Source organism: Scardinius erythrophthalmus, assembly GCF_964197995.2.
Source record: "Scardinius erythrophthalmus genome assembly, chromosome: 5".
Taxonomy (NCBI): Eukaryota; Metazoa; Chordata; class Actinopteri; order Cypriniformes; family Leuciscidae; genus Scardinius; species Scardinius erythrophthalmus.
This window is the reverse complement of record NC_138225.1, coordinates 14,698,184-14,715,444: the sequence shown is the minus strand read 5'-3', so window position 1 is coordinate 14,715,444 and position 17,261 is coordinate 14,698,184. Positions and strand designations below refer to the sequence as shown.

Below are 17,261 nucleotides of genomic sequence, written 5' to 3'. Positions count from 1 at the left end.
TTGAACGATCAGCTCCTCCCAGGTCCCACACTTGGACCATCGCTGTTAGGAGTACTCCTGAGTTTCAAACAGCATCCTGGAGCAGTAAGCGCAGATATCAAGGGCATGTTCCATCAGGTCCGTCTTTTGCCGAAGGACAGGCCTTTTCTCCATTTCATTTGGAGAGATCTGCAGAGAGAAAACCTTCCAGATGTATACGAGTGGCAGGTTCTGCCATTTCAATTGCAATTCTGAAGCCAAATATCCAGGGATACAACAGCTAGTCCACCAAAGCTTCTACGTGGATAACTGCCTGACAAGATTCCCTACTGTCCCGGCAGCGAAGCAAACCGTGGATCAATTACGCAGCATGTTAACAGAGGGAGGGTTCGACCTAAGACAGTGGGCTAGCAGGCATCCAGCGGTGGTAGCTCATCTCCCGACGGAATCCCAGTCATCAGCCACAGAGCAGTGGTTAGTGCAAAACCGCATTGATCTTATGGAGCCCACATTAGGCCTTAGGTGGAATTGTGCAGCTGATACCCTCGGCTACCATTATCGGCTCATTGAGCGTGCACTGACTATGAGAGCTGCTTACCAGGTGTTGGCGTCCCAATATGATCCACTGGGGTCAATACTACCATTCACCACCAGAGCAAAGGTGATCATCCAACAGATGTGGGCTAAAAAGAGAGACTGGGATGACACAGATCTACCACCAAAACTTCAGGCCGCCTGGACCGATTGGGAAAGCAAGCTTAAACAACTCAGTGCAGTTTCCATTCCTCGCTGTTACATGCCAGCCTCCACAACTGCAGCAGAACAGCACAGTTCCCTCCATGTGTTCTGCGACGCCTCTGAAAGAGCGTACGGGGCAGTGCCATATTTGGCCGTTCAAACCAGCAGTGACATTCATGTCTTCATCTCTTCCTGTTGCTAAAGTAGAGCATTGGTGCTTGCAATGCCAAGGTCATGGGTTCAATTCCAAGGGAAAGCAAGAACTGATAAGAATGTAAATGTGTACCTTGAAATGCAATGTAAGTCACTTTGGTTAAAAGTGTCTGCCAACTGCATAAATGTAAATGTAATGTCTCCTTCATAATGGCCAGATCACAGGTTGCTCCTAAGAGGCAGCAGTCTATACCTCACCTAGAGCTTTGCGCTGCCTTAGCTGGAGCTCATCTGGCCAAACTGGTGAGGGATGAGCTGACACTCTCCATCAATCAGACAATTCTGTGGACAGACTCCATGACTGTGCTAGAGTGGATTCAGTCAGACTCCTGCCGGTACAAGATGCTCGTTGGGACACGAGTGACCGAAATCCAAGAATTAACAGACCATAGCTCATGGAGGTATGTTAATACACAGGATAACCCAGCTGACGACATAAGGAGAGGCAGAACCCTCCAAAGTTTGGCCGAGTCCAGTTGATGGAGTCAAGGGCCTCCTTTCTTGAAACAGAGCCCAGAGCAATGGCCTAAAAGACCTGAAGTTGCACATAGTATCCGAATTGAAAGGCCTAACCTGCTACTCCGTAATGGCAGTTGAAACAGAGTACAACCTCTCTGATGTTACTCAATTCAAGACCTGGCGAGAGTTAGTGGGGGCAACTCCACAAGCCTGTCACAAGCCGCATCGAACAGAGTAATAATGACTAACAGAGAGGCGGAAGCTGTCCTGCTGAGGGCATGTCAAGCTCAGAGCTTCCTGGAAGAGGTAGCTGCCCGTAGGGCACAGAAATTGATTCCTGTGCACAGTCGATTAGTCAGCCTCGCTCCAGGTGTGGGACCCCCTGACCAACATGATACGAGTTAGGGGGCGTCTAAGAAGGCTTGCAAACTCAGACTCAGAACAAATCCACCCCATTGTACTGGACCCAAGACACGCAGTAACAAAGCTCCTTATTCAAGAATTTGACGAGCGTCTGTTACATCCGGGAGCTGAGAGAGTCTACGCTGAGATACGGAGGCAATACTGGATTCTCAGAGGACGCTAGGCTATCAAGCACCATCAACTCCATTGTCAGTCCTGTCAGCATTGGAGAGCGCAGCCAAAGGTACTTCAAATGGCAGATTTGCCACCAAAAATCTGCTCTGTCCACCCTTTTATTCAACGGTTAACTGCTTTGGCCTATACCTGGTCAAAATAGAAAGGCAGAATGAGAAACGCTGGGGCCTGATCTTCAAATGTCTCACAACCAGGGCAGTTCACTTCAAGCTTCTTAATTCAATAGATGTTGATGCCTTCCTTCTTGCACTACGCCGGCTCATAGCCAGAAGAGGTCAACCTCGCGAGATTCGCTCAGACCACCAAACTGACTTCAAGTTCAACCGCCCAGTGCTTCACATTTTGGCGGAATATGGGAGCGTGAAGTCTGCTCTATAAAGAATACTCTCCAGGTAGCCGTTGGTAACCAAGCTGTCACAGAGGATGTTTTGTCCACAATCCTAGTGGAAGTGGAGGGGATCCTCAATTCGAAACCTCTGGGATATGCCTCAACAGATGCCAACATCGATCCAATTACTCCTAACCTTCTCCTTATGCGGGATGCATCTTTCCCTCAGGTGGTGGATGCTCCATTAGACATGGGGCGGTGGAGGTGCCCCTCCACTGTCAAAACATGGCAGCCAATTCTGGATACAGTTCACCATAAACTACTTGCCTACACTTCAGACCAGGCAGAAGTGGTATAAAGCTTCAGAAAACCTGGAGGTCGACTCTGTTGTGAGCAATTCCACCGAATGGGTGACATTTGCTTATTGAAACTCCTCAAAATTAAACTTTATTTTTTATCTTTTTTCAACACTGAATCTAATACTACACATATTTAACTGTTCAAAATGTGTATTGGTCAATATCAGGCAACTTTATTTCAATTTTTACAAGGTTTCTAAGCAGAAGATGGATGCATGTTTTCTCAGTCCTGTTACCTAAACTCATGTGCCATTTAAAAAGCATGTTTAAAAGCATGTCAATTAATTCCTTTGTTTTCCCCACAAGAAAGTGTTTATTTTAAACAAATTGTTGGTTACATGTTCAAATAATTGATATTTGTGACAATATATATATATATATATATATATATATATATATATATATATATATATTAAGGCAAGGTGTATTAAGGCAATTTATACAATTGTATAAATGATGGACCAAACAAAACTGATAAAAACAGTGGTTTAACTTTATTTTTTTAGAAAAAAAAATTGTAACAGGAATGAACACTTGGTAACAGGAATGAACATTGGGTAACAGGAATGAGTGTCTATATGTGTGTGCATGAGAGAGAGTGTACATGACTGTGTATGCATAAGATTTCTGTGTTGAAGTGATGTTCTAGGCTATATGCTAGTAGTACTTCACAGCGAAGGAGGTGGAAAGAGAAAGAAGGAGAGAGGTGAGAAGAGAGAGGAAGGGAGAAAGAGAAAAGGGAAGTTAAGACAATAAAGGGGGAAAAGAGAGGGTTGCGGGTGTGTCTAGCTACTTACCTTGCAGGATGTTATGGGTGTTTCTGGCACCTGCATTGTGGGTTCTCTCCATCTTCTACAAAATATAAGAAAGACAAAGACAAAATGTTTAAGTCACTTTGTGGTGGACTGGCTCCCTGGAAGTATGGCATTCACATCATTAACCCTTTCGTATGTACGATCACACCGGTGTGATCAGTCTAGGCTGGTCCCTGGAGCATACGATCACACCAGTGTGATTAGAACGGTCAGTGCATCACGTGATCAACTGCTAAATTCAAATGTGCTTTTGTGCTTTGGCTGGCGCTGAGCCAGAGACAGACGCGCTCAGAGCTGTCATATATCATAACTTTTCAGTGTTTTCAACCACATAATGTTTATTTTAGGTTTCAGACATATAAATTCACATAAGTACAAAAAAAAAAAAACAATAGCCTACATTTAGAGTTTGTAAAATACACACTAATGTCTATGGAAGAGGCAATAATAATCCTTTCCATTATAATTAGACACGTTTTATTTATATCAGATACACAAGTAACTTTAAAGTTTACTCTATTCTTCTCCCAGTTATAATAGTATTATATCAACTAATATTTACAGTATTAAATCAACAAAACAGAGGACTCACTCCTGTTACTTTAACTCACTCCTGTTATTTTTCATATGAGTAACAGTTACTGTTACTGAAAGTAACAGGATTGAGTTTTTAAGAAAAAGTTATCAAATACATGACATACGGCAACATAGCATGAGGACACTGAGCAAATTCTAGTGACTTACCAAAAGTTAATATTTTAAAAATAAAATAAACAAATAACATCTAAGAAATAATTTAGGTAACAGGACAGTATTGACCTTCTCAATCATAGTTACATTTTCAATAGTTTACAATTTCATCAAATATACAGAAATTAAAATGAGAGGACTTACTTTTGGCCTTTCCATTTTGGAGCTTATAATATGACAAAATGATTTGAATTTGAATTGTGTAATTTGAATTATTGACAAGTGTAATGAACAAAATTTAAGATTGTGTGGAATTTTAAATAGTTCTAAATTTGATTTCTTTAAAACTATTATTGAACATTTGAAATTTAACGAATTGAAATGTTTTTATGGCTGAATTTTATAGACATGTATGTAGCTGTTTTTTGTTCTGAATTCTTAGACTGCAAATATTCAGTTTTAAAAAATAGCCTACAGATTCAAGTTTTCAAGATGAAGAAGAAATTCTGAATATTTCTGAAGGATTTTAATTATTATATTTCATGGTAAAGTTTAGAGATAGAGATTGGGGACATGCAACAAACCTATTTTTTAGTGTTCTAGTTAGTTGTTATTAATGTTTTTAATTATTCATTTTAATTTTTTTCATTTTAAACACTTTGCTTAATAATAAAATGCATTTTAGAATTAATTTTCATGCATTTTTATACATGTCCTTAAGACAGAAATGTCACCCATTCGGTGGAATGGCTCTTGTACTGATTGTGGATCCGCAACTCCCAAGAGCTGCAGTGGCCCATAGGCAGCGTTCGGAAGACATTGCCCAGCAGTGACGGATGTGTGCGAACTGGTGAAGTTATCATTGACAGTCACTAGCTTACATTAGACCAGTTGCGCGCTTGATACAGTTGCCTGCTCTATAAGGTAACTCAAAAGACAGTTAGATAACTCCCTCGCCCATTTGCTGCTCAAATGTGGGGGCGGCTGTTGTGAATTATCTCCCTTTAACGTGTGTGACGTTTTAAGTTGCGTTGTACGCAAATAACGTAGTGCAGCGTTCTCAGCACGTAAGGACTCAGTGTAGTTACCTATTCACTAAGCTACTCCAGTTGAGCGATCACATCGCGTGCACACATTGTTCAAGATAAAGTTTGTGACAAAGTAAGTTTTACTGATTTTTAATAACACAGATTGTCACGCTGTCTCCTAACTGCGCTGAGTAGACAATGTTTGTGATGTTGTTCAATGTCTAGCGATCTTTCTAAGTGTAATTTGATCCTGTTAACGGGCAAGTTATTGCCTTGAAGTGCATTTCTCCGTGGGATAACGTTAATATCCTTCACTGGTTGTAATTTATTACTGCCTGTATTAATGAGACAGTACAATTTCTATTATCCATATTTTGGTGTTTTTGTCAATTTCGTGCACTATGCAATTTGTTATTGCTGACTCATACTAATATATTTCTCGATTTATATTCCATGTATCAGTGCATTTTAAAGAGATGTTTATATTTGAGTTTGTAATCTGTAAAGTATTTATTTCTGTTATATTTATTTATTTACCTCAAGTAGGCTACACTATTATGCGTATATGGTGCAATAAACGGCTAAACTCTATGACTCCGACTCCCTGACCAGAGTTCTTCTGCAGCGGTCAATAATCCACCAGCTTTCAGTGGGGCAATCCCCAACACCCCCTTTTTTCTTATATACTACTACCTTTTTTGTTATAGGCTACTTGGTTTCTCTGTAAATTATTAAGGTAATTGATGTTTAAGACCCTACCCCTAAAACATTTTTAATACAATTTTATATTGTATTATATATAGTAGGCTATTATACTATATATATATATATATATATATATATATATATATATATATATATATATATATATATATATATATTACGATATGGTAAGGTATCTTACAGTTCACCCATTAACAGGTTTTTACTATAATATTTTTTCAGTGCACAACACTGCATTCATGTAGTGACTGGAGGTTCACATGACAAAAGAAAACATACAGAATGCACAATATACACAATACACTAGAGTAACATGGAACAGAATAACTTTCTGAAGAAGTTATCTGAAAGGTCAATTAATAGGGAAATTGAGACGCTTAAGGCATGAAAGAGCGGGTGAAGAAAAGAGAGGGTGTTTAGTGTTTAAGTACAGAGCAGAAAACACATTGTTGACCCAGTGCCCTGGCAGAATACCCAGTGAGTCAGTGTTCAGCCTGAATCCTAGATCAGCGTGAATGAAAAATACTGTGTGGAAAAAGACAGGGTGGCTGATTCTAGGTCAGTAGTCTTCCCCATTAGTAGCAAATCATTACCAAAAATGACAGTGTAGAAATCAAAACAAAACAGTTTGTTGTGGAGTTGCCACTGAATGCTGAGCGCTTGCAGACAGTTTAGATAAATGTGTTTACAAAGCCTCAAATTGGCATCTGTGGATTGCACTATAAAGTTTAGAATTATTCTTTCTTTCTGTTTGTCATTTTTCTCTCTCTCTCAGACTAAACTTCAAGTGATCGCTCTGAAAATTCCAAGATAATATGAGAGAGAAACCAGTCTCCATGGCAATGGTCGCTAGTCGGTGAATCACCCTTAGTTACTATTGCACAATCAAAATACAGGATGAGAGCCCAAATTGTGTCCATGGCAACTTAGCGGATGTGTTCTACTTAGGGAGCAGAATTCTGGTACTTCAGATTGAGACGGCATTCTCACCAAAAATATTTTGCAATGTCTGAACCACTTTCTGGCCTTTTATTTCTTTTCAGATCCCACTACAGCACTAGATCTGTGCCATGAGTCACCTGGCTGACAACCAATGTTTCTCATATTCAGCATGAATTCCATCTCTAAAAATGAGCAAACTTAAATGAATACTATATTAAATGTAGTTCATCCATTATGTAACTGTACTGACGTGGCAACGTGGGCAACGTGGCCAACTGACCAGCGGCCAAAGAATGAAATCCTATCACACTTACCATTATCTTTAACAGACATGTACAGTACTTCCTCCTGCTTTATTCACCTTTCTGTGTGTATCAGGCATCATCAATAGATTAAATATTTATATATATAAAATGTATTATTATTTAATGGGGTTATTGTATTATTATTATCGAACAGTAAATTCTATATTAGATATAACATTTATTTTTGATGAGTTTGGTAAGTGTTATTTAGATTAAGTTGGATGTGATGGGTGTGTTTGCATTAGTTTATGATTTATGTGCAGTGTCCAATGCATCTGAGTGTTGGTTGTCTGTGTGTAAGTCTGGACTGGTCAACACTTTCTTGACCTCAACGAGGCCATGTATTGTCTGACTGTTGAAAGTCAAATGCACACAGGAAATGTGGAGGATTATACAACATCCTCTCACCTCTCTGCATGTGTGTTTACACAACGGGAGTGAGTCACAGAGAATAATAGGGGAAGATTCGTGCACTCACACACATACCCACCCATAAACTCAAGTAGATATGCACACTCACAGATACGTACACATAGACCTGGATTAATAATTATGATGACGCATAAATGGATGAAATATCTCCGTCATCTCTTTGTGTCTGGGGAGCTGGCGGTGAGGAGAAAGAATAAGTGAAGCAGAAATAGACTAGTGGTTCTATCATGTTCTGTGTTGATTTCAGGTCAGGACTGTCAGAGGAACAGTTGGATAACAGCTTTCCTTGCCCTATTTATCTGTAATGGCCCCCCATTGTGGAGCGAGAGCTGCTGTTGCTTTCGATGAGACCTGTGTTTTTCATTCATTCCCTTTCTCCTCCAGCTTCCACTCAATTCTTCTCTCTTTTGTGCCACTTTATTATTGCACTGATATTAACCAACCAACTTTGCTCTCCATCTCCACTGTTATCAAGGCCATGTAGACCAATGTATAGGTCCTCTTTAGAAACATATACAACATATACTTGCAGCTATTGCAGACCACCTATTGCTCTGTTGCAGGAGAGCAGATGTGATTCTGCAGGACAATGTGGGACATGTGATTTACATAACATGCTTTAAATCCCTAATAAGCTTTGTTAATTGTGGCTTAAAGTCACCATGAAATAAACGAATAGACCTTTTTTTTCTCTAGCAGTCCTGAAGACCTTGATTAGCTGGTTCAGGTGTGTTAGATTAGGGTTGGAGCAAAAAAACTGGAAAGTGGACCTTGATGGCCAGAGTCGAGAACCCCTGTTTTAGACATTACAAACATTTCAGTGCATCTTGAACTTGTATTTTTTGTTGGATCTGGCAGCTTTGAGCAGGATGTGTCCAGATCAGACATGGGCAACTTCAGCCCTGGAGGGCCTCTGTCCTGCAGAGTTTAGCTCCAACCCTGATAAAAACTCACCTGTCAGTAGCTTTTTTTGTAATCCGGAAGACACTGATCAGCTTTGCTCGGGTGTGTTTGATTAGGGCTAGAGATGAACTCTGCAGGACAGTGGCCCTTCCAAAACCGAAATTGCCCATCTCTGGTCTAGATATAGGTGTAGCTGTATGTAACCATTTTTGATGAGGCCCACCCTGGTTTCTGGTTTGATCCGTCCTCGCAGTCGTCATCAGCAGAACAAAACCTGATTAAGGGGTTGCAGCTTACATGTTGACTCCAACTACGCTCTAATATTCATATAGCTCATATTTTATTGCTTAAACATGAACTTCTCTTCTAATGTTCTATTATCTAGAGTTCAGCAGTGTAGTGTTCTGCTGTCAGCAGTTCTGTAGTGTAGAATTGCTCTCTTGGGCAGCTCGCAGAGGGGGTGGAATGGAGAGAAAGTAGGCAGTGGCCGGAGAAAACGACAGAGCTGGAGGAAATTCTACTAATTCTCCTTTTCCACTCTTCCTCTTCCACTCAGACATGCTCTCAATATTTCCGCCTGGATGTTTCTCTTCTTTCCTTGCGCCCCTCCCCAGCTTCACTCCTCATGACATTTAACTCATTTTTTTCAGTCTATTATTTTCTGGCTCAGTCTGCATTAGCAGATGGTGTGTTAAAGCCTTCATTCCTTCCACTATACCGGCTGTACCGATGGAAAAACAACACTGTCGGAATCTATCCAGACCAGAACCAATTCATGAACTCATTTAAAACCAAAGCCATCCTTGGGGTTAGTGATTTGATGTAACTTGACAGGGGCTCAAAGAGCCTTTTTGTTTGTATAATATGAAAAATATTAAATATACCCTGCTTTATTCTGAAGGGACTTTTTGCTCCAATTGTTAAATTTCTTCAGTTCTTTCATTGCAGTGTTATAGCGGAGTCCCCGGTTCTTCACTCTTGATTTGAGATAGTGGAACTGGATTCTCTGAGATTTTTCTCTTAATCTAAAGCCAAAACTAACAGCAGGCTTGTCATGTTTCATCTTTATTTTTTTAGTATTTCCTCTTATTTTTGTTAACTATTCACTGCTTTAAATATAAAATGCTTGAATGAGTTTAAACGTACAGTATGGCATTTTTCGCCACTAGGAGTTGCTAACCTATTTACAATAACACAGGCGTAGATTGATGACGCAACATTTGCTAAGAATTATGGATCTTGTCGTCAACGTCAAGCCGACCGATCTAATAATGTTTATGGATGACTGAATACATCGATGTTTTTATCATGACTGTGATATGAAGCAGTTCGGGATTGCTAAGAGACAGCTATTAGCTCCACACGTGACGCGAGTCCCGCGGATATAAAAGGAATATGGACATTTCATTCTACCGAACTACACGCAGAATTACCACTCACAGGTCAGTTTATTAGACAAATTAAACTTGTGAGGTAACGCAGCGCTGTTTCACTTGGTATAACATTACACTAGCACACTAAACTGCATTTGAATGTGTTGAAATGTATGTGTTAGTTTGTATGAGACTAGCAGTAAGCTAGATCAACATTAGAATAACATACAGATCATATTCTGACATTTTATCATTGTTGAACTATAAAACATTGATTAGTTTTATGTAAATGTGCTCACCTGTTTAATAAAGTACATGTAGGAGCGGTCGAAGTCTCGGACGTGGAGCTCTCGTTTATATACTGTCTATGGGAGCTCTCGGCATCTCGAAAACACCGCGCTGATATTGATTCTCGTTTTAGTTCTTTTTTTATCCAAAGTCTGCTTGCCATGGTCCATAATGTTTGAACGAAACAAAAACAGCGTGCAAATAGACATTGCGAACTACAAAGTTGTCCATGTCTGTCGCTTTGGTTACTATCAGACGGCTCTGGTTCATAGCTCTGGTTGCCATGGCAGCACGAGCGGAAACCAGGGATAACACGGCATTGGCGGCGACAAAACGGAAATAAAGAAACGGGACGTTTCTCGAATTAAATTTCAAATTTCTCCTGGTTTGAAAGTTGTTGGAAACAGTCGGGATAATGTAAGTACACAACTAAAAAAAAAATATATATATAACATAGATATAGTGATTTTTGCTATTTTTAAAGCAAAAAAAGTTACATATTTTGCCTTTAAAATGACCATGAATGTGGCTGATCTCTTATAAAATTGGTCTCGTCTTTGTCTCAAACATGGGTATAAAGGATTTTTTTTTTTTTTACACACACACATTCCATGTTTGCATGTATGCAGCTTCCTGTGTTGACTTGAGGTCATGCTCACTTGTCTAAACTGGGTTGAGAAGTGCAGAAACTTCTCAATGATCATTTCACTTACCTCCATCACTTAGGCTTAGGCTGCTTCGCTTCTCAAATATGATCACAACGAATTTCCGCTTGATAAATGTCCAGAGCTCAAAACTTGTAGCTACCACTTTTTATATTCAAGAACGAAAAGGATGCGTGTTGAGCCATGTGAAATTATTGCTTTGAGTATATATTAATGTTATGTGTAAGCGTTTTAGTTTCGTAGATAACCATTCAGGAGAAACAATAAGGGTTCAGGATTCAGTTTATTAATGTTGATTCCATGTTATCATCAAATATTTGTGAGATTAATTTAAATATGTTACAGGCATGGGTCAATCTAAATATTCAGATTAATGCTGTGATAATTAATTCATCACTTTCAATCATACGGCAGATGGAGATCCAAAATACAGAGCATATGAATTCCTCTTATCCCACTCAACATGTCATTTTAAACAATATTTATAAATTATAAAATGTTATAAAACACTCTTTGGGCTTCAATAGTGTGAATTTCCAGCAATAATTGAGAAAACGTGAGCTCCAAAGAACAGCTTTAATCGATAAATAAAACATGAAATGACATTGGAATTTTTTTTTTTAAACTTAACCACAGACACCCACTAATTTTAACTCACCAACTGTCTACATGTTTGTGTAAAAAGACAAGGGAAAATAATTCCCTTGAGGAGGCAGATAATGACACTGCAGGAACAATGAACTTTCATGAGAACAGCTTGTCTTCTCTAATGTCTTGAATTAGCCCTGCACAAAAACACATAATATCATCTAAAACCTTCTGACACAACCTCCAGCCAGACCTAAAGATGACCTCGACCATAGCATGAGATGAAGAAGAAATCAGGCTTCTTATCTCTGATAGGCTGAGACATTCAGGAGAAAAGTAAACACACACACACACAGAGATGGAGTCACTCCATTATGATATTCTGGTTCATAGGAATAAGACAAGAGTGGCATGTGTGTGTGTTTCCATCTCTCCCTGCTGCTTCTAGTTTAGGTTAATCCTGTTTTCCCTCTCTCCATTGGCGTGATCCTTCATTCCATGCAACGTAAACAAAGAGTGCCAGAACCACGTGGACGGCAAGCACAGCAACGATGGCAGCATAGAAATAGCTGTCATTGCTGGAGTAACCCAGAAAGGCTGTGAAGAAAAGAACAGAATTAAGGAGAAATTATGGTAAAAGCAAACCAGCAAATAAGGACTTAATATAATGGCTTGTAGAGTAACACACAGATATTTAGCACTGGAACATTGTGTGGACTGTCCAACAATAATCAGAACAGCAGTCTTGATGACAATAATAATAATAGTAAGTAGCCTCCCCTCCCAGACAGCAACATAGTGTCGGCCCAGATCCGGCCCACACCTGGGCTGTATGGAACCCACGTGTACCAGGTGTGGGCCAACACTATGTTGCTGTCTGTCTGGGCTATTAATATTATTATTATTTAAACAAACGAATAAATAAAGTTGGCTTATCAGCCTTTGGAAGCAAAATACCTTCAAAGAGAAAAGACTTCGATGTAAAATACAGTCCGATGGGGAGAGTTATCATCAGAATAGTGAAAAATAATAGTGTCTTGAGCACAGAAACAAGAGAACCGTCATTCCTGAAAAAATACAAGAGGAAGAAGGAGACAATGAGAGATTAGACAAATTAAAGTAGTCGAAATGTGAATTTTAAATGATTTGGAATCACCAAGTGCACCAAATACGTTAATGATATTATATGTAAATGTTTATCTCATTTTTAATCCGTTAGTTTCTTGGCCTTAGTGATTGTGATTTTGGTGTGAGAGGTCACGTGAAGTCTGAGCAGAATAACGTTAAGCACATTATATCAAATATCTTACCCTTTGAAATCAGGCACGGTTCCGGGAATGGACCCGACATCTGTCTTGTCGTATTTTTCCATTGTATATTTTTATTCATAGGCAAAAAAAAAGAAAAATCTTGAAAGGAACTCAATCGCTGATAATTCCGTGCTGCGACATCTTGAATTATGTGCGCTTCCGGGTCTTTGTCACATGATCTGGATGATCATGACAGCAGTTGTGTGCATGTTTACGCATGTCCGCTAAGGGGCGCCGCAGTACTGCAACGCGCGTTTCTAGTAGTAAGCCTACGAGTAAACATGAAAACTATCTATATCCATTATCTAGGCCAGTGGTTTCAATCACACACATTTTGTATGGCTTCCTTTACCACACCTGATTCAAAGGAGAGAGATCCATGAACGAAACTGAGTAGGCTATGTCGAATAAAAGAGACATAAATGTGCAGAGCTGCTGTGAGTCCACATACCAGCACTAAAAACCACTGGTGACCTCTCTTCCTCTCAGCAACTTCTAGAAAAAAGTAGGGGAGACCGGGGATTGCAACACTTTTTGCTTCAGCAACTATAACTCGCTGAATTTTGTAGCTTGAGTTCTCAAACTTTTATACAAAGTACCCACATTTGTTTACTACAAATGGAACCAATGGAACCTAATCACCAGCCCTCTACAAGAATATCACAGACCTCGTGAATTGATGTCAAATGCATGGTGTTCCTTTGTTACAACCGACCCCACTACCGGTGTAGGTTGTAAGTTAACACATGTTGAGGTAAGTTGTAACAATAGACAAAAGAAGTAAAAATGGTTGCCATACCATGAAATTGTTCAAAAAACGATTTATTGAAATAAAAGAACAATGCCTCTCTCTCTCTCTCTCTCTCTCTCTCTCTCTCTCTCTCTCTCTCTCTCTCAATAACAGACTTTGTCTGTTTGACTCACTTGTGTGTGTTTAAATTTACCTACTAGAACAAACTTACTTATCAGTACACTTAATAATAACACTAGGCTACTACAATGTACCTAATTAAATAACATCTTTGTACATCTTTAGGTCAAAAAAAAAAACATGTCTGTGTGTGTAAATTAATCTACTAAACGAACGTACTTAACAGTATATACTTAATAAACACTACTACAATGTACCAGATTAAAGAACATCTTTGTACATCTTTAAGTTTAACAAAAAAATAACAAGTCAATGTGCGTGTGTGTCTGTGTGTGTATATTCTTAATCAGAGTCCCAGTTTTAACAGATGAATGATGCTGGTAACCCTGCGTGCAGGCTTGATGGGCCCAGAAACTGCATAGGGCGCATTTCACCCAAACCTTCTTTGGATTTGAGATGTTAAATTGCTCCATGCAAACCACTTTATATAAAACACTGGCAGAGACACCTCTGTCAGTCTTTCTTTTTTCCATGCCCTAGTTATTCTTTAAAAACATTCAAATCAAGAAAATTCTTAGTTATATTCTTAGTAAGGGGATGGTTGTAAAACTTTTTAAATAAATGTTAAAACCCACCCCACCCCTGTCAGCCAATGTTCAGCTAGATGTATTAGCCTAAGATTAGCCTAATTATTTGAAATTAGCAGGGGGGAAATGCATCACATATTGCCTAAGAAACTACTGTTTAATCTAATATAAGTCATACAGGTGTATCTGCAATAGTACAGATACTAAACAAAATATAGTCTTGGTCAAATCTTTTACTTTTTGACCTCAAGGTCATTTTTTTTCTCTATATATTCTGCATGTGCCTGTTTCCAGCCTTGAAAATCACCATGATGGATCGGGAAGGAAGTAGGAAAATACTGAAGTGATCACATGACTCATATCTTATCCCTAATTGGTGGAATTGATGGTGTTACAACTCTCCCCATGTTTCAACCATCCCCGGTCCCCTAGATTTAATTATTTATTTCTCTTTTTTAAATCTATATTAGATTACTACATTATGATGATATCAAATGATTCTTATCTAATTTAAGAGATTATGTTTTAACTAGAAGAGATTTTTGTACTTGAAACCAACATAAAAAAAAAATCAATCCTGGAGAAAAACAGCATTTGTGGACTTTTGACTTAAGTTACTGAGATAGCCATTGTGTTTGTGACAACTTCCCTATATGACAACTATAGCCCCTAAATAGAATTGATATAAAATGGCAAATAAAATCCTATCCTGTAAGTGAATATATTTATAATTTCACATATAATTTTACTCAACTAAGCTTTGAGATTTTTTAATATGTATGGTGGATGTGGCACTGCTAGAGCACTGGAAATGTCTTTGTAACAAAATGGATGGAGGATCTCTAGAAAAATTAGAACATTTTAATATTTTTTTTTCTTTTTTCTTTAATTAAATAGAGGAAACTAGGGCTAGTTGTCGAACATTTTACTGCATCACAGGCTTTGAGTTTGAAGGACAAAATGCTTATAATTTAAAAGATATTTGAACTTGAAACAAACATAATAAACACAAACCAGCATTTGTGTAATTCGACTTTTGAATCAAAGCCTTATAGTTAGATAAAGCACTCCCCTAAACAGTAACTTATTCATAAAACATGTAAATAAATTCACACAAGCAAATACATAAATAAAAATGAGCAAATAAATATGTCTGCTCAAAATGAAGACCAGTGAGTCTCCAAAACCCTCCACTGAGCTTGAGAAGCATTTATGGCTCTTTATATCTGTGGTGCATCAGAGTTAATAATCCCAGCCGTTCTTTGGAAAATTACAGCTCTGGAGAATCTTATGTCAGGTTATCTTCAGCTGCCCCTTTCAGCTGGCGCTTTAAGTGTCTGGAGAAGTGATAAATATCCCTCAAGGATAGGAGCATGAGTGTGTGCAGAGTAAATGAAGGCAAGTAAAGTAATCAGGGAAGAGAAAGAGTATGATTGACATATGATGTTCAGATAAATGGAGGCAAGATACAGCAAGATAAGAAAGACAGGACTAAAAAGAAAGACAAAGATGTAGTTTAGTTTTCAGCACCACTGCATGCAGACCACTCAGATTGGAAATGCAGAACATGATTTAGATATCTATCAAAAAGATTTGCTAATATGCAAAGCATCCATATACAAGGAATTTACACACAGAGCATCAAAACACATTTTTTCAGTGTTGGTTGCCATGGTATCAGCCAACCTCTATAGGAACTCAAGAGCACACAGACTTGACAGTCTGCAGTAGTCTTATTTTTTCATTTTCTCAGTCTTATTTAGCTCAAGTCTGCTCAAACAAAAACATAAAAAGGCTGACAACCACTCCATTTGTTAAGGAATGTTCATTCTACAAGGAATACAATTATCATCTTATAGCCTCACACAGACTACTGTAGAATAGATATAGGGTACGACGGTGCAAAAGGCACACCTCAGTAATAGGGAAAAATAATTGTATTCTTCACTAACTGCCACCTGATGTAGTTTTTGTTCCTTGCCATAGTCACCTTTGTATAGCTCAGTTGGGGTTTAAAAAATATGAATATTCAGTCATTTTATTGAATTAATGCACTGACATACTCAGATGAGAACAAAGGCTTAATACTGACACTTTGCCACATTGACAGTGAGTGTTGAACTGAATTGACACTGTCACCTTCTGTAGAGTTGCATAGCTACATTGAACTTGTTTCATAATTGATTAACTTTGCAACACTGACACAGTTGAGTTGAACCAACATTGAATTAAATTGAGCTGTACTGATTCAAATACTTCAGCTATCCAGTTTTTAAGTCTGACCTCTGACAAGATTCCAAAGAAAACAACACATGGTGCTAATGTTGTGCTCTCACAAAAAAAAGGTACAAAATCTGTCACTGGGGCGGTACCCTTTCAAAAGGTACACCAATAGTGCATATTACATATTGGTACCAAAAGTGTACATAAGTACTTGTAAATGTATAGAAGAACCAATGCTATCTCACGACCAATTCGTACGAATTCAAACGAGTGATTAAAAGGTGGCTAATTGTCTAAACCCACGTGATGGTTAGGTTTAGTACGAATTACCATGAGATCGGGTCGGAAAAACACCATCCCAGTGACAGCTTTTGTGCTGAGAGTGTAGTACTACCAAAAAAATCACCATCCCAACCTTTATCTTTATAATGAAATTACAGATGGATAGACAGTGATTCTTTTTTTGAACCGTTACATTTGTTGTGTTGTAAATGAATAGTGCTCATAAATGGCTGTTGAGATAATATTCAATTAGAGACTTAGACCCAGAAACAGTGTTCTATACCGTATACGTCACAACTTTACAAGCAGGTCATTATTATGCAAAATATATTACTAAGTTGATACTTGTTCAAAATCCCTTCAACAAAGTTTGTACCATATTATTTAAAAACATAAATTAATTCAATAAATATTAATTCATTAACATTAGTTCATTTTAAAAAAACAGAAAATGGAATTTAAAAGATTCTGAAATCTTCTTACAAAGGAGATTTAATATGGTTTTACAGTGAAAATAAATAATATTTTATATTATAAATATTGTGATTATCTCTAAGGCGGAC

The 17,261-nt window shown here is 38.3% G+C and overlaps 1 protein-coding gene across 1 annotated transcript; it reads right to left on the bottom strand.

The window, feature by feature from the left end:
- Positions 1-11,399: 11,399 nt before the first annotated feature.
- On the bottom strand, positions 11,400-13,212 carry vma21 (vacuolar ATPase assembly factor VMA21). Its single transcript, XM_081364893.1, has 3 exons — positions 12,736-13,212; positions 12,383-12,492; positions 11,400-12,022 (listed from the first exon to the last, which is right to left on the bottom strand). Exons 1-3 carry the CDS (start codon positions 12,795-12,797, stop codon positions 11,880-11,882), a joined length of 315 nt encoding a protein of 104 aa, XP_081221019.1. The 5' UTR covers positions 12,798-13,212; the 3' UTR covers positions 11,400-11,879.
- Between the last annotated feature and the right edge of the window lie 4,049 nt (positions 13,213-17,261).

Coding starts and splice junctions, on each gene's coding strand:
- vma21 (XM_081364893.1), bottom strand. CDS start 12,797: ATGGAAAAATACGACAAGACAGATGTCGGGTCCATTCCCGGAACCGTG. Junction 12,493..12,735: donor ACCGTGCCTGATTTCAAAGG/GTAAGATATTTG, acceptor GTATTTTTTCAG/GAATGACGGTTCTCTTGTTT. Junction 12,023..12,382: donor GAAGTCTTTTCTCTTTGAAG/GTATTTTGCTTC, acceptor TTTTCTTCACAG/CCTTTCTGGGTTACTCCAGC.